General features: G+C 40.1%; 1 protein-coding gene across 1 annotated transcript; it reads left to right on the forward strand.

The window, feature by feature from the left end:
* Window positions 1-955: 955 nt before the first annotated feature.
* Window positions 956-21,653, forward strand: si:ch211-11k18.4. Its single transcript, XM_034191013.1, has 12 exons — window positions 956-1,209; window positions 3,836-3,947; window positions 8,495-8,588; window positions 8,774-8,828; window positions 10,404-10,544; window positions 10,637-10,797; window positions 11,223-11,321; window positions 11,423-11,568; window positions 13,067-13,238; window positions 13,356-13,468; window positions 20,682-20,766; window positions 20,868-21,653. Exons 1-12 carry the CDS (start codon window positions 1,092-1,094, stop codon window positions 20,925-20,927), a joined length of 1,356 nt encoding a protein of 451 aa, XP_034046904.1. The 5' UTR covers window positions 956-1,091; the 3' UTR covers window positions 20,928-21,653.
* Window positions 21,654-23,757: the final 2,104 nt, after the last annotated feature.

Genomic DNA, 23,757 nt, shown 5'->3' on the forward strand with positions numbered 1-23,757 from the left:
TCTACTCCATGCTACGGAATCTGCACATAACCAACAGCACCAATGGGCCCATGTAGAACTCTGTCTTTTCCATCTGAGATAGGGCAGAAGTACTTTGATGCTTCATATTCATCTTCTCACACACCAATATCAGAAGCTGCCAGGCAAGACCATCAGCTGTATACTGGGAACAACTGGGAAAATTCAGACAAATTGTTTGATCCAAGGGCTGAACCCAGGCCAACACATCAGGAAGTATTTCTTCTCAAAACATATCTACAATAAACAGTTCACCAAATAAAACAGTGACCAGTAATCAGTGGCTTAATGAGCCAGTTGTAGAGAATTTACAGACAGCAAGGGGGCTTACAATCAGTAAGACACTTGAATGGCCAGTGGGATTCGATAAACTTCGGTAAATATTGGTAGTCCAATTCCTTATCTGAGTTATCTGTTCATATGATATACCTTTTCATTTTGCCAGTAAAGTTACAGGCGTGGGTACATGTCACTTCTGGCGAGGTTGGAAATCCGAAGTTGAAAATTTGTACTTCTGTGACTGGTCGCCCCTTGAAAACATGCTTGGGCTGTATTGCTTGTCTATTGAAATCAGCTGGTTTGGTTTTGTCTCTATCTTGTTTCTATCAGCCAGATGATAATGATCATTGCCTGGAATTATGAGATTTACATAATATGTATTTGAGTTTGGCGAGGCCAAAAAATGACCACCAGAGGGCGCTGGGGTGAAGTCCGCGCCCGCCCATACAAAACTTCTATGGATTAAGACAAGGAAACTTCCAAAAAAGAACTATACTTATCGTTATTATACTCTTCAAGAGCAAAAATGTTCACAGGCACATGAGGATTAGTATATTATGAATTATTATGAGACGTTCACGGACAGAATAAAAGAAACAACATTACCCACAGGCCTCTGCGGCAATAACCGCTGTTGACGACGTGGCCGAGGGGCGGTTCCTTCTCCTATGTTTAGTGGACCGGGGTGATTCAAATTGAGCTTTTTTCCCCCCCACACACAAAGTCCAGGGTTACGTTGACTTTAAATGTTAACACACATTCTTTTGAAAGCTTGACGTATTCAGTGCTTTACCATGTCTGGGAAAATTAAGAGCCGAAATGTCGCAAACGCAGACGCGATCTCTAGCGGTGTGTCCTGCGATGAGCGCATCTTGCGGGATTGTCATCAGCTGTACACGGATCCTGATAGCGGTAAGTTATTTTTTAAGCACTTTGACTCCAGTTCTAGTTGGGAAAACGCGAATTTTTTTATTTTTTTTATGTTCGAGATAATTAGCAAACCCGTGTTAGCCATGTTGAGTCAGGACGCTCGTCATCCACGCGACTAGCTGTTAGCTAGCTTAAAAAGTTTTATGCTTCATTGTAATATCTTGGGCAGTTTTATAGACCGTATTGTTTTACATACATTAGTTTTTTGCCAAATAAATCAAAAGCTATGTGTAAGATGCCGACGGCCAGAAATACCCCGAAGATGAAGAAGCTAGCATGGCAATATAAATCATTTTGGTACAAGTGCATTATAAACTAAATCAGAATATCGTGAACAACTTCAATATTTTTTGAGAAATTCAGCCTCATTACATATAAACTAAAATGTTTCAGGCATGTTAAATGTTGATTAAATGCTGCATCTTAAAAAAAAAACAAAAAAAAAACAGGAAAAAGGGAAACCCACTTGAATAAAAAATATCCTACAGGACAAATGCCATGAATCTCTGAGTCAGTTTCAGTGAACACCATCAAGGGGACGACTGCTGACTTTGACAGTTGTCCAAAAGACGCTCACTGACACCTTCCCCAAGGATGGTAAGCCGCAGAAGGTCATTGCTGAAAGAGCTGGCAGTCCACAGAGTGCAGTATTAAAAAGAATGTTCATGGAAAGTTGGTCGGAAGGGAAAAGTGTGGTAGGAAAAGACACACAAGCAACAAGGATGGCCGCAGCCTTGAGAAGATGTCAAACAAAGCTGATTCAAGAGCTTGGGGGAGCTTCACAAGGAGTGGACAAGTGTCACAGTCCTAGTGTCGAGCCACTCCTGAGCCAGAGACAATGTCAAAAGTGTCTTACTAGGCTTATAAGGAGAAAAAGTTCTGGGCCCATTGCTCGGTGGTCCAGAGTTCTCTTTTCAGATGAAAGCAAACTTTGCATTTCATTTGGAAATCAAGGTCCCAGAGTCTGGAGAAAAAGTGGAGAGACACAGAATCCAAGTTGCTTGAAATGCAGTCGGGGATGATTTGGGGCACAGTGTCATCTGCTGGTGTTGGACTACTGTGTTTTTCAAGTCCAAATTAACGCGTCTGTCTCCCAGGAGATTTCAGAGTAGTTCATGGCTCCATCTGCTGACAAGCTTTCTGGAGATGCTGATTTCCTTTTCCAACAGGACTTGGCACCTGCTCACAGTGCTAAAACTATGAGTAACTGGTTTACTGACCATGATGTGAAGTACAATAAGACTATTACTAATACATTATTACCAGTACTTCATTGGCCAGCCAACCAAACCCATGGAATCTATATGGGGTATTGTCAAGAGGAAGATGCGAAATGCCCGACCCAACAATACAGACAAGCTGAAACTCACTATCAAAACAACCTGGGCTTCCATAACACCTTAGGAGTGCCACAGGCTGCTCGCCTCCATGTCACGCCACACTGATGCACTCTCATTCCTGCAAAATGATGAACCCCAACCAAGTACTGAGTGCATAAACATACTTTTCAGTAGTTCAGCATTTCTGTATTATAAATCCTGTTTGTGTTTGTCTGAAATATTCAAGTGTCTTTTTTTTGGGGGGGGGCTTACTGTAGGCTGTAATTATAAAAAAAAAAAAAAAAATGCTTGGAAGCTTTTGGTCTATGTAATGAGTCTAGCTGCTCTAGCATAACCGGCGACTTTGTTTTTTTTTTTTTAAGGTACACCTTGCTAGTACCATATTGGAGCCCCTTTTGCCTTCATAACTGATTTAATTTTTCATGGCATAGATTGAACAAGGTATTGGAAGCATTCTTCAGAGATGTTGGTCCATATTGACATGATGCCACCATGCAGTCTCTCATTCTTCTCTGATATCAACAAGGCATTTTTGTCCACACAACTGGATATCTTCTCTTTTTTTGGGCCATTCTCTGTAATGGTTTTGCGCGAAAATTCCAGTAGATCGGCGGTTTCTGAAATACTCAGACCAGCCTGTCTGGAACCAACAACATTGCCATGTTCAAAGTCACTTAAACCCCCTTTCTTCCCCATTCTGATGCTCGGTTTGAACTTCAGCAAGTCATCTTCACCACATCTGGATGCCTAAATGCATAGAGTTGCTGCCATGTGATTGGCTGACAAGCTATTTGTGTTAACAAGCAATTGAACTGGTGGCTGGTGAGTGTATAAAACTTTTACTTTGTTTTTCACTTGGAGTTGCTAGAGCAGATCCAACATGGATCTGCATGTTGTTTTTGTTTTGTTTTAAATGCTGGATCCCCTTAATGACACATCTCCACAGGAGAATTGGCATGTGTGGTCTTGAACGTGGAACCTTCTGTTGTGGACACAAGTGCACTAAAGAGAGGAGGGCTTGTGGCCAGAGGATGTTCTGTTTGACTCCCAGGAGTCAGATAAGAAACTTAGTAAGGTGCCTTGCTTGGAGCAAAGTCTTTAATTCCTATGATGCTCACTGTGTTGTATTGCATGATGGCACGCTGATGTAGGTATGTTTTGAATGGGTAAGCGCGAGGCACTGTTTTAAAGCTAGTCGAACATCTGCATCACATGGAAAAAGCATTCTAGAAATACATTTCATTTACCAATTAATTTCTGTATTTCAGGCTTGATCAAACTGGCTGAATCTGTCGGGGTTAAGTTGCTGCCACCCAGGAAAAAGATAACCGTCATGCTAATGGGCAACCACTCTGCTGGGAAAAGCTCCTTCATTAACTGGTAAACATGACTTTGTATGAAGCCCAATCCAATCCACTTTATTTATATAGCACACTTAACAACAGAAATGTTCCAAAATGCTGCACATGCAGTAGAATCACAATAGATTAAACCCCAATAGTCAAGAAATAAATTAAAAATAAGAAAATTAACAATAAAAATAACTAAAATGTGCAAGATAAATAAATAAATACATACAGCATACAAAAGATAAAACCAATAAAATATACCAAAATAAAAACAAAACCAATAAAACAGAGGACCACACAACTCGCGCAGTGTTAAAAACCAGAGAATAAAAGTGGGTCTTCAGACGAGACTTGAAACACTCCACTGTAGGGGCTGTTCGGACATGGAGGGGCAGAGCATTCCAAAGTCTGGGGCCAGCCACAAAGAAAGCCCTGTCCCCCCTGGTTTTAAGTCTCGCCTTGGGTACCAGAAGCTGGAAATGGCCCTCAGACCTCAGAGCATCCGCCGGAGAGTAAATTTGTAGGAGGTCAGTGATATATTGAGGGGCCATTCCATTCAAAGCTTTAAAGACAAACAATAAAATCTTAAAATCAATTCTAAAATTAATAGGAAGCCAGTGCAAAGATGCAAGAATTGGGGTTATGTGCTCACGCTTCCAGGCTCCTGTTAAGTCGCGCTGCAGCGTTCTGGACTAACTGCAAACGGGAAAGAGCCTGTTGGCTAATGCCGAAATAAAGTGCGTTAGAGTAGGCCAGACGACTTGAAACAAGAGTGCACAACTTGTTCAAAAAGGTTGAAAGATTAAAAACGGTTTTACCTTTGATAAAAGACGAAGATGATAAAAGCACAATTTCAAAACACCATTGATTTGTTTATCAAATTTAAAATCGCTGTCTATTGTGACGCCAAGGCTGGTGACCTTGGGATGTACAAAATCCTTAAGAGGTCCCAAGTCAACAAGGGCAATTCCAAACAACATAACCTCTGTCTTGCCCTTATTAAGTTTCAAAAAATTCTTTGACAACCAAGCCCTGACGTCACACAGACAGTCGAGTAGGGGTGTCAGGGGGCAAAGGCTGTTTTTAGTGATAGGCATGTAGATTTGACAATCATCAGCACAAAAATGGTAGGCCACGTCATGTTTGTAAAAATCTCTCTGAGTGGGAGGAGATAAAGAGCAAAGATGATGGGTCCCAGGATAGAACCCTGGGGGACTCCACAATGAAGTGGCTCCACAATAGCTTTTTTACAAAAAGAAGGCACAATTCCACAAGATAGACTACAATTAATAATTTCTGTGACAAAAGAGCCAGTGGTGCAAACCTCCTTAAAAAAGCGAGGGGGGACCGGGTCAGTGGGACAGGAAGAGGGTTTTAGATTCCTAACTATTCCTGTTAGCACAGTCATTGACACAGGCTGAAACTTACTAAAAACACCTGAGCACTGATTTGCTACACAATGACACACTGGAGACGGTGATATATTGGCCCTAATGGCATCAACCTTATCAATAAAAATGTGGAGAAACACGTTTCACTTGTGATTTCCAGTAAAGTGGACGAACTGGGATTAAAAACAGAATCAGTTGTTTTAAAAAGAATACGAGGCTTGCCAAGATTGTTTAAAATCACCAGCTTTAGCTTTAACCACCCTCTGATAATTATTCCAGCTCTCTTTAAGAATCTGTTTTGAAACCTCCAAACGGTCTTGTTTCCACCTGCGCTCTGCCCTCCGACAGTCACGCCGAGCTGTGCGCGTGTCATTAAACCATTGTTCTCGCTTAAGCTTAGAACGCATGACTTTACAGGGAGCAGCAACATCCAGAACCCCAGAGCAAGTGGAAATAAGAGTTCATCATCTGTTCTGTGCCAAAAGCAGCAGAATCTAACAAATTCTGCTCAAATGCACTAAAAAGAGGAATAAAAGCAGCAGCGGTGTCAGGCTTAATAACACGCCCGTGACGCACAACAGGCATCGTCATGTCAATGTCCAGATTAAAATCAAACATGATGGGGCTGTGGTCAGAGAACACAGCGTCACCAATAACAACATTTTGGACAGGAAGACCAAGAGATAAAATAATATCCAGCGTGTGTCCCTGCACTTGTGTGCTGCCAGTGACATGCTGCGTCAAACTGAAAGCTGCGATCAAGTCCAAAAACACTCTGGCCAGAGGTTTTGACGGACAACAGACATGTACATTAAAATCCCTGACGATTTTAAAATTTTGTCATAACATGTCACCATCGAAGCAACAAAGTGAGAAAACTCTTCTATGAAGTCTCTGTTGTATTTTGGTGGTCTGTATATGACAGCACACAGCACTGGGATAGTCTGTCTCAGCTCAAAGCGGCTCAGTTCAAAAGAGGAGAAGGACCACTCCAACATCACTTTGTCATAAATACAGTTCTTTAAAACAGTCGCTATGCCTCCACCACAACCAGTAGCTCTTGGCGTGCTTATAAAACCACAGTCAGGAGGTAGTAACTCTGAGAAGGCAGATGACTCACCAATGTTGATCCAAGTCTCCATTAAAAACAATAAATCCAAACTGTGCCAAGTAAAAAAAACTTGCAAAATAAGTCTTGTTCACCACAGATCGTGCATTCACGAGTGCACACCTCGTAGAAGCCGTTGCCAGGTTAGCCGCCAGGTTAGCCGCCTGAGCTGCCCGGCTCAGCGGCCTGAGGTTAGCCGGTGACACGCCGCCAAAACCCCGGAAAGAAACGAGGCGAGGGCGCAGCGTGCAGACATTCTCCCGGAGTCCAATAATGGGAGGACTGACTGGAGCAACTGCGTGTCGGGAGACATACCGGCGAAAACAATCTCTGTAGTCCCGTGGAAGAGAAGAGGACCACACCACATCAGGAGAAGGTGCCAGCAAGGCTTTCAGCTTTACCAGCCGGCCAGATCACACCCCGCGGTGTTTGCGCTTTCTGGGCGAAGGTGCCTTCACACGAAGAAGGCACTTAGGCAGTTCCGCCAGATAGAAAGAATCTGACTATTTTGCATCCGAAAAGGCACACGATTGCACTGTATCTTTGATTTTTAACAGCTCCAGGCGATTATACACCAGCAGTGAGTCAGTAGTCCTTATGACAAATGTTAAAATCAACATAAAACAAACAAAACTGAGAAGAGCCAAGCGGTGACACAGACACACCGGCGCCATCTTGTCACCCAACCATTCCAGATAGCCCAACAACAGAATGAGCCAGCAAAATAAAATGTGGACAGTCAGAAAAAACAAATCAATATATAATTTTGAAAAGCAACATGTTTCATCAAACCTGATTCATATCTGCTCTCCCACAGTTAATCAATGCCTCAGTCAACTAATAAGAATTGTTGAATGTCATGGTTTCCATACAACTAGTAGGCCTACATAAAAAATTACATTAATTTTTCTCAAAGCCATAAATGTTTAATGTACCTACTTGCAAAATGGTTACAGAAGATGCCCATCCTGGCAGAGGGTAGATTCTGTCACACAAAGTATAATCAAAATCCACCAAAGGATTGCTGCAATCTGATTTATGCCCATAAAATAGAAAGTGCCATCTGCCAATCCAAATATTGACACGACCAGTATCGGTCCAGGGCTCAGTATTAACATTTTACCAAATGCAATGTAAACCCACTTGATGGGCAGTGAGCTGCCCCCACTGTTACAGTGGGATAGATGGACTGACACACACACACCATCACTCCTGATATATGAAATATAGACCTTTACACAGTTGCAATAAAAACAGGTCTCATGGCATACCTCAACATGCCCATCCATCTTGACTTGTGTGTAAAGGTGCCTCGACACTTGCACAGATTTGATCAACGCACTTTCACTTGCACATGCACGCAATCTCCCCTGCAGGAGAGTAAACTCCTTGTAAACTGTGCACAGCTTTGTGCAAGTGTGCAAAGAAAATTTTTAAATGTTCAAAATCTGTCACACATTATGTGAACTTCACGTGTACATTGCTCAAACAATAAAAAAAAAAACACTGCGAGTGATTGCATCAGCACACCACATCGCAGCACAACTCATCTGAACGATTATAGTGAAATGTTAAATCTATTACAACCTTAACTTTCACAGCTACTCATAAGAAGGAATGAACATGCAACTGTTTTACCAAGGTATTACAATAAAAAACATTACAAATAATTACCTTTTAAACTATTCCAAATGCGTTCTCCACCTCATGAAGCGAGAGAGAGGGGGGAAAAAAAGCAGCAGCTGTAACGGTCATCTCTGATTCTGGAAGTGATTAGAGGTGTTTTCAACAGCCAAACTCTCACAGAAAATAATTAATCCGCTACAGAATAATTATTTTATATAAGCAGCAACCAGCTGCACAAAGCGCGGCATCCAGCTGGGAACACAGCGGGTGGCATTGTCACAGTGAAGTGCGCGAGAGTGCAGGGCCAAAATGCATGCAAGTGTCAACGCACCTTGACACTAATAGTGTCAGATTATGCACCAAAGAGAGATGACATGGTTCAAACATCGCGCAGTCATGATGCAGATACATTTTTATGTAACTTACTGAATTTATTTGATTTTTGTCTTCCAGGTATGTGGAAGAGCACATCCAGCGTACCGGAGTAGCTATTGAGACACAAGGCTTCAGCTTTGTTACAAATGGTCGCAAGAGAGAATCTCTCACAGTGAGCGCAGTGTTATAATTGTGCAATAGGAGTGTATGTCTATAGTTGAGCCTTTATCATAAAAGGCAAAACTGCTTGCAAATTTAATTCAAAGTTGTAGTGATTATTTCATAAAAATAAATTAATTCTTCCTCACAACTGATGCCAACACCTCTCTTTTTTTTTTTTTTTTTTTTTTTTTTTAGGGAAATGCCACTCTTCATCTATATCCACACTTCAAGCCTCTGCAAGATTTCAAAGGTGAGACTTTTGGCTTGAATCACAATCTTATCTCAGTGCTGTTTTGTTGGTTCTTCACAGTGGCAGTGTGTTCTCCTCAGACTGCTGTCCCACAGATCCATTTCTGCACAGACAGTATTTTGATGAAACTTAAGAATTATTTGTAATGTTTGCGTAGTCATCTCTGGATGCAACAACAGCTGATCAGTGGTGCTGCAAAGTTGTTTTTGTCCTGTGTATTCATGGGCCAGTTGCCAGTGTTAGAGTATAGTACTGTAACGATTTCCCCTTCAACGGTATAATGTTTGTTTAAAAAATAAACCTCTGTCATTCCACATGAATCATTTAGGGAGTTTACATAGCTGAAACACTGTTGCAATGGCAGGAGGAGGCTGGGAGTATTTTGGTTTTCAAGATAACCCCCCAAAAAGGATTAATCCCCTCCTAAAAAAAAAAGCCAATTGCATCTTAATGTGCACAGCATGTTTTTGATGCGTGATTGTATGAGGAGGGAAAACAATATTGCACCACTTTTTAATTCCCTCACTTTGAAATTAAGTCAAGACCACTATAGGGAGGTGCTAAATTAGTGAAACAAATACTGTAGCATAACCAGCGAGGCAGATAACACAGCTAATTGCAAATTAGTCAGAATTCAAAGCAAAATGCCACAAAGTCAACTAGCAGGATAAAAAAAAAAATTACACCTAAGTGCTGAAGGACTCCTCTCTAACCTGTGTGTGAAAACCTGTCAGATATGTGGAGATTGAATTAACTTTTTTTCTGATAAGTAGTTTGCTCCATTAGTCAGTGTAATAATCAATGCAAAACACAATAAAAAACAGAATGAGTATAACAAACTGTGGATATGTCAGATGTCCCACGTCCAAGTCCACAGCTTCAGTAAACAGCATGTCTCCACACTTTAGGCTCCAAAATCCGACACTCTGAAAAAGTTAAGAGTTTCAGGGTGAAGCGGGTCGTCTCCTCTCTGTAAATTCGAGCCATCACTTTCGAACGGCAGCTCAGAAACTTTTTTTTTGGACAGAGCAGGTTTATTTCCCTCTGTCTGTCAGTCAATGAGAGGTTTCTCTTTTGCTAATTAAGATGTCACACACTGAAAAATGCAGAGAATTGCCGAGTGAAACGTTTTCCAGAAATGCACCTGCTAATGCTCAGAGAGAAAGGAATAAAATACATCAGAGACCACTAATTATTAGAATAGAATAGAATAGAATTTATTTCAGCAACAACACAGCAGCATAAAGACAACATATCAAACAAACAAACAAAAAAAACAAGACCAAATTAAACACCGTGTGCCTGAAAAGGGGGTGGGAAGAAGCAAAGCTTAAGGGGTGGGAAGAAGCAAAGCTTCACATATGTGCGGAGACACTTACAATCATGAGTACTTTTATGTTGTCTTACTAACTGGGATGTTAAAAAATGTGAGGCATGTCCTTTAAGTAGAACAAAGCAAATATGCATCTGTTTTTAACAGTGTAAAAGGATGTGTGGATTCAGCAAAAGTTCTTTTCACAATAGGTGACCGGCTTCAAAAGTTTAATTCTCGGGTCTTCCTCTTGAGCATTCTAGGCGTATCAGAGTACTTGAGCACAGAGATCTGCACATCACGACAGAAACGGTTCAGCCTGGTGACATTTGTGGATTCACCAGGGTTGGTGGACGGTGACATGAAATATCCTTTTGATGTGGATGAGGTTATCCTGTGGTTAGGTGAGCGCCAGTGTTTATTTACAAAATACACCTGTTGAACAGGGGTTTCAGTCTGTTTTTGTAGATAAAGTTCTTCCCACTGTTGCACTCAGGTGACCTGTGTGACCTGATTCTGGTGTTCTTCGACCCCATGGGTCAGGCTCTGTGCAAACGTACCCTCAATATTGTGGAGAACCTGAATGAGAAACACGGGGATCGGCTTCGGTTTTACCTCAGCAAGGCTGACGAGGCCGGTGGAGAATCTGACAGACAAGTATGCACACAAGTCGCTCAATTCAATTGCCGTTTATTACAACACAGGATCAGTCACTCAGCAATGGAACACCATGTGCAGTACATAAATGTTACTACAGTAGTTCCAATTGGGCTCTTACTCATTGTGCAATAAAAAAGGTCTTTGTCTGTAAGATTAATAGATGATGATGTGGAAATTTTTCTTCCATTTTTGTCGCTACATATATTTGTAATTTCTGGTTTGGAGTTATGGCTTAAAGTAACCTATTCACATGGATGTGTGTGAGCTTGCAGAGAGCTATCAAGTATCTCTCATGTTGGCTGATTTCAAGCACATGAACAGAACAAGTCAGTGTGAATTGACTTCATCACACCGCTGTATGTACTCAGAATTGAGAACTAAACATACCAAGATTACCCATTTCTGTGATTTAAATTTCTTAGAGAGTAATGATGCAGATTGTCCAGGAGCTCTGCAAGCGACCAGGCCTCAACAAATGTGGCTTTGACATGCCAACTATCTACATTCCTAATCCAAATAAGGTAAATGTGTTTTTGTAGTGAGTTTTTGTTGAAAATTCTAAATTTTGTGAGTTTTACTCAAATAACTCTTTGATTAAATTACCGAAAATTGTTGTTCCCAGCCAAGTCGCTGTGTTAACCAAATTGAGGATGTGTGTCGCACCATTGAGAAAACCATCAACCAAACTGTCCAGAATACACTTAACTCCCTGGAAAAAGACTGTGAGCTCATTATTAAAGCCACCAGTGATACACTCGTCAATGACAGGTAACACACATGCTGCTATTACTGCTCTGTTAAAGGCAACTTTTACGTTGGAGGCCTATTTTATTTCCAGCAAATAAAGTAAATGCCTCTTTCTTGGGAGTGTTATGGAAACACTGATTGATTACTACAATTAATGAGGGGGCACGGGTCTTTAGTTTGTTATGGAAACACTGATTGATTACTACAATTAATGAGGGGGCACGGGTCTTTAGTTTGAAGGAGTAATACTATCAGGCCATTAGTGTTGTCAATCCAGAGACCACAGCATTAAAGACATGAATCAAAGTAAATTGCAGTTTGTGAATTTTATTTCCTCTGGACAATACGAGCAGACTGCTTTGATACAGTATTTATGCTGGTAATCTGAACCCATCATTTTAGTTTTAATGATAATGAAAAGCCTTTCAGGGACATTATCATTTTGAGTTATTATGGTAAAGAAGAAAATGCAAAGTACTGATGAAGTACCTATTTTCCAGAATATAAATCATGTTTTTTTTTTAATACTAGTTTGGGAGTTGTTGCGACTTATATACTGAAAAAAATTTTTATTACTATGAATAATAATAATTTTAATGACTATTTCATTAGATCTTTCCCACGAATCAAAACATGAAACAAACTATAATAATAAAATAATAAATGCCAGTAATAAAATTTACACTTCAACAATGGACAAAAATCCCAAATTAAGACCTGATAATAGAGGAAAAAAGGTGCAATTTATAAGCTGGTACTGATTGGGGCCTCCCTTCTTTTCAGCTTTGGATGCCTTTATAATGCGTATATAATAGAATATGCAGAGTTGTCTTTTCTCCACATTTGTTTAGTCTATATTGTAATGTACTTGAAGGTGACATGCTGAGGAAGTAGAAACTGGCAAATGGATTCATGGATAAACAAAAAGGCTGTTGACTGATGCATTATACATTTCCCTCAGGCCGTAGGGCAGCTTGTGAATTGTCCTCTTGATCTGTGACTGTTAAGTTTCCCTGGGTTCTATTCATTGGGAAATTCAAGAATCATTACCTCTGCAAAGGCATTTTTTTCTGTTTGCAGGATCATGCAAAAGTTAATGAATTTGACTTGTTGGAGGAATTAGGTATGGGCTAAGTAGGATCCTGTTAAATTTGGGTGTGGATCCAGGGTTCATTTATTAATTATTTTTGATACATTTTTACAAAGTTTTTGATTTTGTCTCCAAAATTAATCTATTTTCATGAGAAAACTCATGCATATTGGTCACATGATATTCTATCTATAAGTGTGCTTTGGTGCAGATCCAAATAAGCTGGTAAATAAAATGTTTTTGGGCAGAAGTGGTCCACTAGATTAGACTGAGGATTGGAATTTGGTTTGGGCCTTAATTTAACTTAAGGAAGACTATCCATGGGTATGTTCTCTATTGGTTGTCCTTGTTAAGTGCTGCAGTTGGTGTGACACACGCCGCGACCTCATCAGTGAATGGTGTCTTACAACAATGTTCGTTTTATCCCAGGTGGACCTCTGCAAAGAACCGCCATGCACGCTGTAAGAGCTGCCTTCTGACTCTGGTGGGTTTCAGTATCCCACTGGCCCTGTTGGCTTTACTGGTTCTGGGTGCTTTGTCTAAAGACATGCTGGAGGTGGCTCTGGGCCGCCAGGGCACAGATGTCCTCTCGCTCTACCTGGTTAGTGTCTGAACCAGTGCGGCTGCTGCTCTCACGATGTTGAACCGTGGGAGCTGAAGAGGGATCAGTTGTGTTTTTAAATATTAAAGTCTTGTTCTATCTGCTCTTTTAATTCAGTCTCCCATTGTGAGAATATCTGACTCCCTTACTGCAGAGCAGCAGGTTTATTGCTGTGGAGGACTGGTCCTTCTCTCCTTTCTCCTACTCATCATTGCACGTTTTTCCTTCAGGTAGGAGAACAAGATCCTGTTGCTATTTGAAACCTCTGCTGCTGTTAAAAGAGAGACTATGTACTGTTACTTTTTGAACTTTGCACAGATTTACACTCAACAAAAATATAAACGCAACACTTTTGGTTTTGCCCCCATTTTGTATGAGATGAACTCAAAGAGCTAAAACGTTTTCCACATACACAATATCACAATTTCCCTCAAATATTGTTCACAAACCAGTCTAAATCTGTGATAGTGAGCACTTCTCCTTTGCTGAGATAATCCATCCCACCTTACAGGTGTGCCATACCAAGATGCTGATTAGACACCATGATTAGTGCACAGGTGTGTTTTGAGTTTGTAGCGTCAGCAGCAGATGCTACTATTATTGTGAACACCCCCTTTTCTACTTTTTTTTTTTTAATTAATAGCCCAATTTCATAGCCTTAAGAGTGTGCATGTCATGAATGCTTGGTCTTGTTGGATTTGTGAGAATCTACTGGTACCTTGTTTCCCATGTAATGTTATAAAGCTTGGGACTCCGATGAGGGCGGTCGCATCTCCTCCACTCTCCCTTATCTCTCTGCTTTTAATCTTCAAGTCCCTACTTCACCAGACTGTGAATTCCTCAAAACTATATTGGATTCTGGATCTATTGGACTACTATTGGATTAACCATGTAATTGATCAGCTGGTCTCTGAACGCTATTGGCACCATTTTTTCTACAAGAAGGTCAGGACCGGGGGATCCTGCCTGCCCAGATGGAACGTATCTTGCGGGCTATATCCTCGACTCCTGGAGTTCCTGGCATGTGGCATGCTTGGCGCCTTTCTCCGTTGAGGTTGTTGAGGATTTATTCATTTTTGGTCTCATGGTAGCAGGGCTGGTACTTTTTGGCTTATGTGCTGCCCTGAGCTACCGGAAAATTGGCAAGACGGCGGCATCAAGAACCACGGGCCCTCGCTTGTCCGTCATGATTAACGAGGTTGGCAAGGCAGTGCATTCTCAGACTGCGTTGACTCTTGAACTCAGATGCAAATTGGATGACACCTTGGAGCTGATGCGTGCCTTGCAGTTGAAGCTGAAGGTTTCGGAGGCCAGTGAATATTCTTTTTTTTTTCCCCTAATATTTTATTTGCTTTTAACATAATAAAACAAACATTAACAACACCACTGAGCAGACCAAATGTAAACCAAAACAAAAATGTATTATAAGTTATACAATAGGTTACACTGGGATGTAGTGAATCATTTAGAAAATAATAATAATAAAAAAGAAAAATAGACTTTTCAACCAGCGCACTCAAAAATTGAAAATGGAAATAAAGTAATATTTAGCCCAAAGTACCAGAACCTCTCATAATAGTAAGTCTCAGATGAGAAGGCAAATAATATTTCAGTGAATAGCTCACTGTTACCCTTCAATTTAGCACTAATTCTATCCAAAGGCAGCACTTTAAAAATTTCCTGATACCACTCTGTAACTATAGGAGGTTTGTCTTTAATCCAATTATTTTGTATACATTTCCTAGCCAGGGAAAGAAACTTTTTAATTAATTCTAAATGTGGGTATATATTTTTTTGTTGGTAAACCTAGTACAAATTGTCCCGCATCCTTATTAATTTTGCATTTCAAAATTGTACCAATTTCTTTAGTAATATAGGACCAAAATTCTGGTATTGTGGTGCTTTTGTTTTTTGCTTTTCTGTTTTTCTTTTAAATGAATGAAATAAATATTAAAAAGAAAAAAAGAAAAAGATATTTTGGGACAATTCCAAAAGCAGTGTATATAGGTAGCAGGTGACTGTGAACACTTAAGGCAGGCTGAAGATCTGTTAGGATCCATTTTGTTAAGAACATAAGGAGTCCTATGCTGTCTATGAAAAATTTTAAAATGCATTTCTCTGTATTTATTACTCACAAACACTGCTTGAGTACTTTTGCTGGATTCTTGCCAGTCGTCTTCTGTAAATGCACTGGAGATCTTCCGACAACTTTCTCTTTTCCATCTCTTAGCGCATTGTAAAGTGCTGTAGCAATGTGAAATAAAACCTTTTGACAGTTTAAATGTAATCATAAAAACCTCAATTGAATTTAACAAAGGAGTTTGCAGTTTGCTTGTGTTAATGAAATGACGAAGTTGAAGAAAAGCAAAAAAAGTATTCTTAGAAAGGCTAAAACGACTTTGTGCCTGAGCAAAAGACATAAGATTGCCTCCTTCATCATAAAGATCTTTGATAACACAAATTCCCTTTTTATACCAATCTGCAAACACTTTACTTTTGACACCAGGGGGGAACAGTCTATTGTCCACAATAGGCATAATAAAGGAAAAGTTGCTCCTGTCTCCCAGATGAGTAGACATGTCCTTCCATGTTTTCAGATAGTTCATCAAAATTGGATTAGACCGCATCTCTGGCTGAATTTTCAAGGCCAGAATTTCCCCTAAAAGATTGTATGGGGTACACATCCAGGATTCCAAAGGTTCAGAGAGTCCATTCAGATAAAACTGAAACCATTCCCGGATGACCCTGCCTTGACAAGCCCAGTTGTACAGAAGAATGTTAGGAAAACCCAAACCTCCTCTGTCTCTTGGACATTGTAAAACACTCATCCTTAATCTAGACTTCTTATTCTTCCAGATAAACTTACTCAAGTCTCTCTCAATCTCTTTAGCTTTTGTTCTTGACAAATAAACAGGTAACATTTGCAATGGGTACAAAAGTCTTGGAATTACATTCATTTTTAACAGGTTGATTCTACCCATCCATGATATTGGCAAGTCCTTCCACCTGAGAAGGTCACTTTGAATATTTTTACACACATTCTGAAGATTCACTTTGAGTAATTTCTATGCATGGGGAAACAAAAATTCCCAAGTGTGTAAAACCTGAGATAGACCATGTAAATGGAAAATTAGGTATAGAAGGAAGACCTCCATCATAACCAAGAGGTAGTGCCATTGATTTATCAAAGTTTTTATTTTATAGCCAGATAGTGATGAAAATAATTTAAGTTTCCATGAGCTCTGGGATAGATTTATCTGGGTCAGAGATAAACAGTACATCATCAGCATAAAGTACAGTTTTATATATTTTATTGTTCATCTCAAATCCAGAAATATTTTCATAACATCTAATAGCCTGAGCCAGAGGCTCTGTTGCCAGAGCGAATATTAATGGTGAAAATGGATCACCCTGACGAGTAGATCTGCCCAAATGAAAGGGTGAAGATTTAACTCCATTAACCAATACACAAGCCACTGGGGAAAAGTATAAAAGTTTGACCAAATTTATAAAGTTATTACCCAATCCAAACTTTTGCATGACCATGAAAAGATAAGGCCACTCGACCCGGTCAAATGCCTTCTCTGCATCAAGAGAGACAATGATACCTTTTTTTATTATTATGTTTTGTGTATTGGATTAAATTAAGTAAAGCTGTCCTGTGTTTTATAAAACCTGTCTGATCTTTGTTGATTAATAAGGGAATGAGAACCTCCAACCTCTTGGCCAATATTTTAGACAGAATTTTACTATCTACATTTATTAAACTTATAGGACGATATGAACTACACTTATCACTAGGTTTATCTTTCTTCAATATTACAGAGATATTTGCTGAATATAAAGAGGGGGGCAAAGATCCCTGTTGCAAAGAGTGCAGATACATGCCCAGCAAGAGTGGGTTAACTAAATCATGGAAGGTTTTGTAGAACTCTGTGCCATATCCATCTGGTCCTGGGGCCTTTGAATTTGGCAGTGGTTTTATGGCACTAGTAATTTCTTCTTTGGTAACTGGATCTCATAAAGACAACCTATCTTCTTCTGAAAGGATAGGGAGGCTAAGGCCACTCAGAAAATCTTCAATTTGACTTTCGGAACTTTTCAATTCCGAGGTATATAAATTTATGTAGAATGAGTTCATAATTTCAATCAGCTTTTTAGACTCAGTGTTTTTTACCATTTTCATCCTGGAGAGTAGAAATTGACCATATTTCCTGTTTACCAGCTGCTAAGCAAGCTAACAGACGGCCTGGTTTGTCTCCCATTTCAAATACTGTGTCTTGCATATAATAAACTTGCTTCAGCTTTTTTGGAGTTACATCCAGCTCTTTAGACAGAGGGAGATGGATTTGTTTTCATTAATTGATCAAGTGCCCTGAGCTGCGTTTCTAATTCAAGTTGGGCTTTCAATGCTTCCCTCTTTCTGGCAGAGCTATAAGAAATTATAACACCCCTAACATATGCTTTCAATGTATCCCAGAGAATAGAGGCATTAGTGTCTTCATTATTATTAAAAGCAAGAAATTCTTTAATCTGTTTAGTTAGATATGTTACAAAATCTGGTTGTTGCAACAATGACGTATTTAGACGCCATTGACGTGCTGAAGGTTGAGGAGAAGGGGGGGGGGGGGGGGCAACCACCAAAGAAACTTCACCGTGGTCAGCGAGTAAGTGTGCTCCTATTTTACACTCCTCACTTCTGTCAAGCACCATTCTGGTAGAAAAAATAATCAGTTCTGGAGTGACTACGATGAGGGTTAGAATAGAAACTATAATCTCTTTCTGTTGGGTTAATCACTCTCCATGTATCCAGCAGCTGAAGATCAGCACAGAGCTGTTTAGTTGCATCCCTCATTTTGGAGCTAGTTGGTTTAGCTGAGGGGAACTGGTCTACCTCTGGGACCATCGGGCAGTTAAAGTCTCCTGCTAAGCTACTGAAGGTTTGTGTCATATTAGAAGCATCTGCCAGAAGTTTAGAATAAGTCTTTCTCATAAACATTGGGAGCATAAACACACCCTATAAAAATGTGTTCCCCATATAAATAACCTGTTATTAGCACATATCTACCCTGATTGTCTTTTATGCATTTATCCAAAGTAAACGGAGTATTTTTATTAATAAGAATAGCCACTCCTCTCTTACTAGAGGAAAATGAAGAGTAAAAAATTTGCCCAACCCATTCTCGCTTTAATTTATCATGTTCCTTATCAGTAAGGTGGGTTTCTTGCAACAAAGCAATATTTTTTTTTCCTTTTTTAGCCAGGTTAATATTTTTTTTACGTTTAATTACATTGACACTTTTTACGTTGAAAGAAATATATTTAACCGTACCCATTATTCTTCACAAAAATAAGTTTTCAAAATGTAAAACCAAGTTGCAGGTTTTATATCTAGACCAATATAATCCACATTAAAATACAACATAAAGATTCTGCTCAGTGTAAAGAAATAACTTGAGTGCCACAAACATGCACCTCCAAACACAACATGACACACACATATACTAACAAAAGGGAAAATAACGTCCCCTATTTCCAAAGTCATTAGGCTCCGAGATACCAAGAGATAACGGAGTAAACTGCAAGCGCAAGTACAGAAACTGCCCAGTGTACAGTCCTCACCTGCGCCCACTCGCTCCTGGACCGACTCATCACGTGCAACTACTCACAGGAGTCGTCCTGCTCCAGCGCGTTCACAATGACTGCAGCCGCTGCTGCGCTGTCAAGAGTAGTCGTCCTTGTTATGTGAAAACGCAAGGATTGCTGGATACCTCATCCGGAACCTGATGTTTTTGGCGATAAGCCTCTGGCACATGGTGTTGAACGCTCTTCTTCGCTGGACAATACTTTGAGGAAAATCCTGATGAATGGTGATTGTAGCACCTTCCCACGTCAATTTACGCCCATCGCACAGTGACAGCACTCTCATTTTATCTGCTGGGTAGTGAAACTTCATGATTACAGCTCTGGGAGTATCTGATCCAACACGACCAGCACCCCCCAGTCCGGTAACATCTGTCCAGTACAAGACAGCCTTTGGGGGCTTCAAAGTTGAGCAATTTGGGCAGCCAGGTTTCAAAAAAGGTCAGAGCATTCCCCTTTTCAGTTCCTTCTTTTACGCCATAAATTCTGAGGTTATCTCTGCATCCTCTTGCCTCTTGGTTGTCCAGTCGTTCAGTCATGAGCGCCAATTTCTTTTCGGCATTCGCCAATCTCGCCTCCAGCTCCTCTACGCTCTCCTCTGTGACAGAAATGCGCTGCTCGACCGCATCCAAACGCAGAGATTCAGAGTCCAGCTTGGCAATAATCGTGTCGAGCTTGTTGGAGACCTCCATCATTTTAATGTCTTTAATAGCCGCAATCTTGTCGGTTATATTCTTTGATAAGGCAACCAAGTCATTCTGCGTGCATGGTTTAATGCTATCCATGCTACCTGTGTTAGCCCATGTAGTCTCGCCACCTTCGCCATCTTTGGACTCAGCCGCTTGGGGGTTGTGTTTCTGAGTATTTCTCCGCTTGTCGATGCTCTTCGATGCCCCCTCTTTCCCAGACATGATTGCGGACGTTTATCTTTCGGCTGGACCTGCATATAGCTGCAAAGACAGCTTAAATGTATAACTTTATCGGTATGTCGGCCGGGAGCTATCTGGCTCTGCTGCTCTTAGTCTGACGTCATCACCGGAACTCTGGCCAGTGAATATTCTTAATTCATAATTGGGATTTGGCTGTGCGAGTGGAACTGTTAAGTGTTTTTCACTGCTCGGCTGCAACACTACAGGCTATCAATTGCCCACTGTTTACCTCCAGAGGAGTTTATCCAGGCTCTGGTGAGATTATTCGGCTCCATTCTTATCTCAACCCACAAGGTCAATAAACTGACAGACTTACACATGGACTGAAGCATGCTCCACTTTTCTCCTCTCACCTCTCTTCCTGCCCCTCCCTCCCTGCAGCAGGCCTCCGTTCTTTCCCAAGCTGGCAGGTGGCGCGACTTGACATTTGCAGCGGTTACCAACACACTCACATCGCCTCAATTGGAAAACGGACTGTTTCAAGTTTAGTGCACATAAACAGTGTCAAATGTATATGTGTTGTCCTAATTCTGATGTGCCATTGTTACGGTAAACAAGTAATTGTAGATCAATTGCTGTTTGTATGTGGAATGTGAGTGCAGAAATTTCGTTATGACAATAAAAGCTATCTAACAATAAGAAATATACTCAAAACCTGGATTAATCTTTTTAGTCTCATAGCACTATTATTCTGAACATTACTCTCTGTGTGTGTGTGTGTGTGTGTGTGTGTGTGTGTGTGTGTGTGTGTGTGTGTGTGTATATATATATATATATGTGTATATATATATATATATGTGTATATGATGTGCGCGCGCGTCTATGCATATTTTTTCAATTTATACTTTTAGTTCTTCTATATTTGTTGCAGGACTCAGCCAACTTTGTCAAGCAAACTCAAAAGACAACTGCAGGAGAAACTAGAGTATGTTCAGGAGATGGTCAAGACTAAAAAGGTAGAGCATATCTGTGACAAAGGCTGTCTGTGCAGTGCTGCTAATAACAATAATATTAGTAGTAGTACTTTCACAATTAAACATCTGTTCTTTTCCTCTAGAAAAAGTTGTATGAAGATTATCTACGCCAGAGTGTCAGCGATCATGACATGGGCTTATAAAGCAGTGAGACATAAACTGACCGTGATTGCAGGGGGGGGGGCGAAAAAACGAGCTTTTGTGCCCTCATTGACCTAGGACCAAATCCTTACTTTGGTTTTGACACCAGCTGTTGTCCTCGCCACTAAATGTAGTGTTGTTTTTGTTTTGTTTTTTATATAATAATGTGTAAATTAGGGTTATAAGAGCACGTCACTGTGTGTGTACACTTACTGCCCCCCGCCAGGTGTTGTGCTCTGCATCCTATAATAGAAACATTACCTCTGTACGGACCGATAGATATCATTGCCTACAGGATTTGCTGTTACTGCTGATTATGAAACCAATTTCTGAATGTTTTATACATGTATTTGCATTCACACCCAAACCACTTAAAACATATAGACTATTTATATTGTTACTTTTGGAGACATTTTATTGTGTTTAAGCAGCATATAGCACTTGTTTACATGCATCATTTGGAACAAGTTGATATTTTTTTGAAGAATTTCACCAGCGTTTTTATAATGTAGCACCACTACTGCGGATAAGAATTTTTATTGTAGTAATAGTACATTTAGCATGATGAGAATATTCAGTTATGCACAAACCTTGCCATTGAGAAATTTATTTTGTTTGTGAGCAATCAAACATTTATACTAATCACAGTGGCAGATGATCTTTTGTGCTTTTCTACATTCTCATGTTTTAAATTAGGATTGACTTGAATAAAAATTGATTAATGATGAGAGATGTGAAGCGCTTTATTAAATTGTGAACATTCCAATGTTAATTCATAAAATACTGCTTTTCTTCAGACTTTGTTGTATGATTTTTGTACTCACGCCGCCCTGTTTGAGTGCAAACGATTGACGGGGAAACTTGATGCTTTCCTTTCCAGAGCTCAGGTTTCATGATGAAAATTGAACTGAGGCATAGATGACCGGAGAACAAAGTCCAATCAATAGTCTCAGTAGTCCTACGGTTTTGTCTGAAGCTTGTGGATGTAAGGACTCCACTCTGTTCAGACTTGAAGCTGTTGAAAGCTGAAAATAACCTCTGGTGCATCACTGCATGGAACACCTCAAGGGCAACAACTTTTTGCAAGAACATGAAAAAAATTCAGGTTGTGTATAATTCTTCATGAAAATAAAATTTACAAAGACAGTCTATACTATACTATTTAATAGCAATTAAGAAGATTTAAGGGTCACAAAAGGGTGCAATAGCAGTATTCATCCAGCAGAGGGTATCCTTCGTAACCCTTAGGGCTCTTTGCTTCATGTTATCAGCATAAACCTACAAACAGAATAAACTACTACTAATAATGTAGGTACGTGAAAATGCTCAGCAATTTTATATGCATAAATACAAAATCCAGTGTCACTCATTCTTTTTATTTATTTTTTTGGTCTTGGTACATTAAATGCCATATGTTGTTGCCATCACCTAGTTGTGACACAAGCATGCTGATGTTAAGGGGAAAATACTTCACGTAGCACAAAACAAAAATGAGTGCTTACAGGTTTTGGTGAAGCTACTGGCTGTACAACAGTTGCTTCACCGCTATCTTGCAGTGCCCTCTGATGGACACAGTTCAAAGGCATGTCTGCCACCCAGTCTGTTGTGTTTGACTCCTGTGGAGGTCTTACAAATGGTGCAGGGAATTGTGCTTGCAATGGAGAACATCATAACCTCTAAAACTCTCTGCAACTGCTCCCTTGTTTTCACTCGGGGTCGCCATAGCAGATCCAAGGTGGATCGGCATGTTGATTTGGCACAAGTTTTACACCGGATGCCCTTCCTAACGCAACTCTGCATTACATGGAGAAATGTTGCAGGGGTGGGGTTTGAACTGGGAGCCTTTCGCACTGAAACCAAGCACACTAACCACTTGGAAGATCATAACCTCTGTGTCATTGAAATTTGTAGATTTATGCAGGAAGCTTTTCCATCAAGATGGTTTTTTTTTTTTTTTTTAATGCATGGAAAAACATCAGCTCTCTCTTTTTAATTGAAGTCTGAAATGAGTACAACTAATGTAGATGATCTGATACTGGCTCACTAGTAAAAGTGGAGCTGAGCTGCACGTGGCCTCCAGAAGTGCACAAAGTGTGCAGTTTTGGAAATTCACCTATTTTGTAAGTATTGCTCAATTTTCAAGACTTTATGTTCATTTCAGAGAAATTTAATACAAAGCCTTTTAAAGGGAAAGCGATTTGTGATGTCACTGGGCAGACATGAGCTTCAAGCCTAATAATCATTCTAGAAGTATGGAGCACTCTCAGAAGTGGTGGCCAAATTCACTGCATATGACTAAAGTGAGCAATATTAGTAAAGGAATGAAAGCAGAAGAAATGTTTAGTGCCACTGAGACTTCAGGGTGATATAAGCAAGTGGTGTGGTCCAATGGGCTCCGATAAAGCCCATCCTGAAGAAGAAAAACTAGTTCCTTTAAGGCCTCATATGGCTAGGAACTTCTTTAACTGGCTATTTGAAGCAAGCGGGATCCCATTTGTTGAATTCCATGTTAAAATGTCCCATTTAAGAGTAAAAATAAACATGTTTACAGCTATCTATGACTACTGTTTTGTCCCCCCCCCTCCCCCCCCACACACACACTTAGAGGTCAGTCTCTGAACTTCCAAGGGTTAGTGCAGCAAATAAGTGAAACAATACTCAAGCACCAAATCCAGCACAGATTCTCCTTAGACATTGCTCTTTTGAAAAAGACGACGGCCCACTTGAATTTTTAATAGGCGGCCACATAGGGGTCAATTGAAGAATTACGCAGGGGTCAAAATTTAAAAATGCTCCAGTCATATTGAAAACTACACATTATTTGTCTGATCA

The sequence above is a fragment of the Thalassophryne amazonica genome, chromosome 16, assembly GCF_902500255.1.
Source record: "Thalassophryne amazonica chromosome 16, fThaAma1.1, whole genome shotgun sequence".
Classification (NCBI taxonomy): domain Eukaryota; kingdom Metazoa; phylum Chordata; class Actinopteri; order Batrachoidiformes; family Batrachoididae; genus Thalassophryne; species Thalassophryne amazonica.

Coding starts and splice junctions, on each gene's coding strand:
- si:ch211-11k18.4 (XM_034191013.1), top strand. CDS start 1,092: ATGTCTGGGAAAATTAAGAGCCGAAATGTCGCAAACGCAGACGCGATC. Junction 1,210..3,835: donor GTACACGGATCCTGATAGCG/GTAAGTTATTTT, acceptor TCTGTATTTCAG/GCTTGATCAAACTGGCTGAA. Junction 8,829..10,403: donor GCCTCTGCAAGATTTCAAAG/GTGAGACTTTTG, acceptor TGAGCATTCTAG/GCGTATCAGAGTACTTGAGC.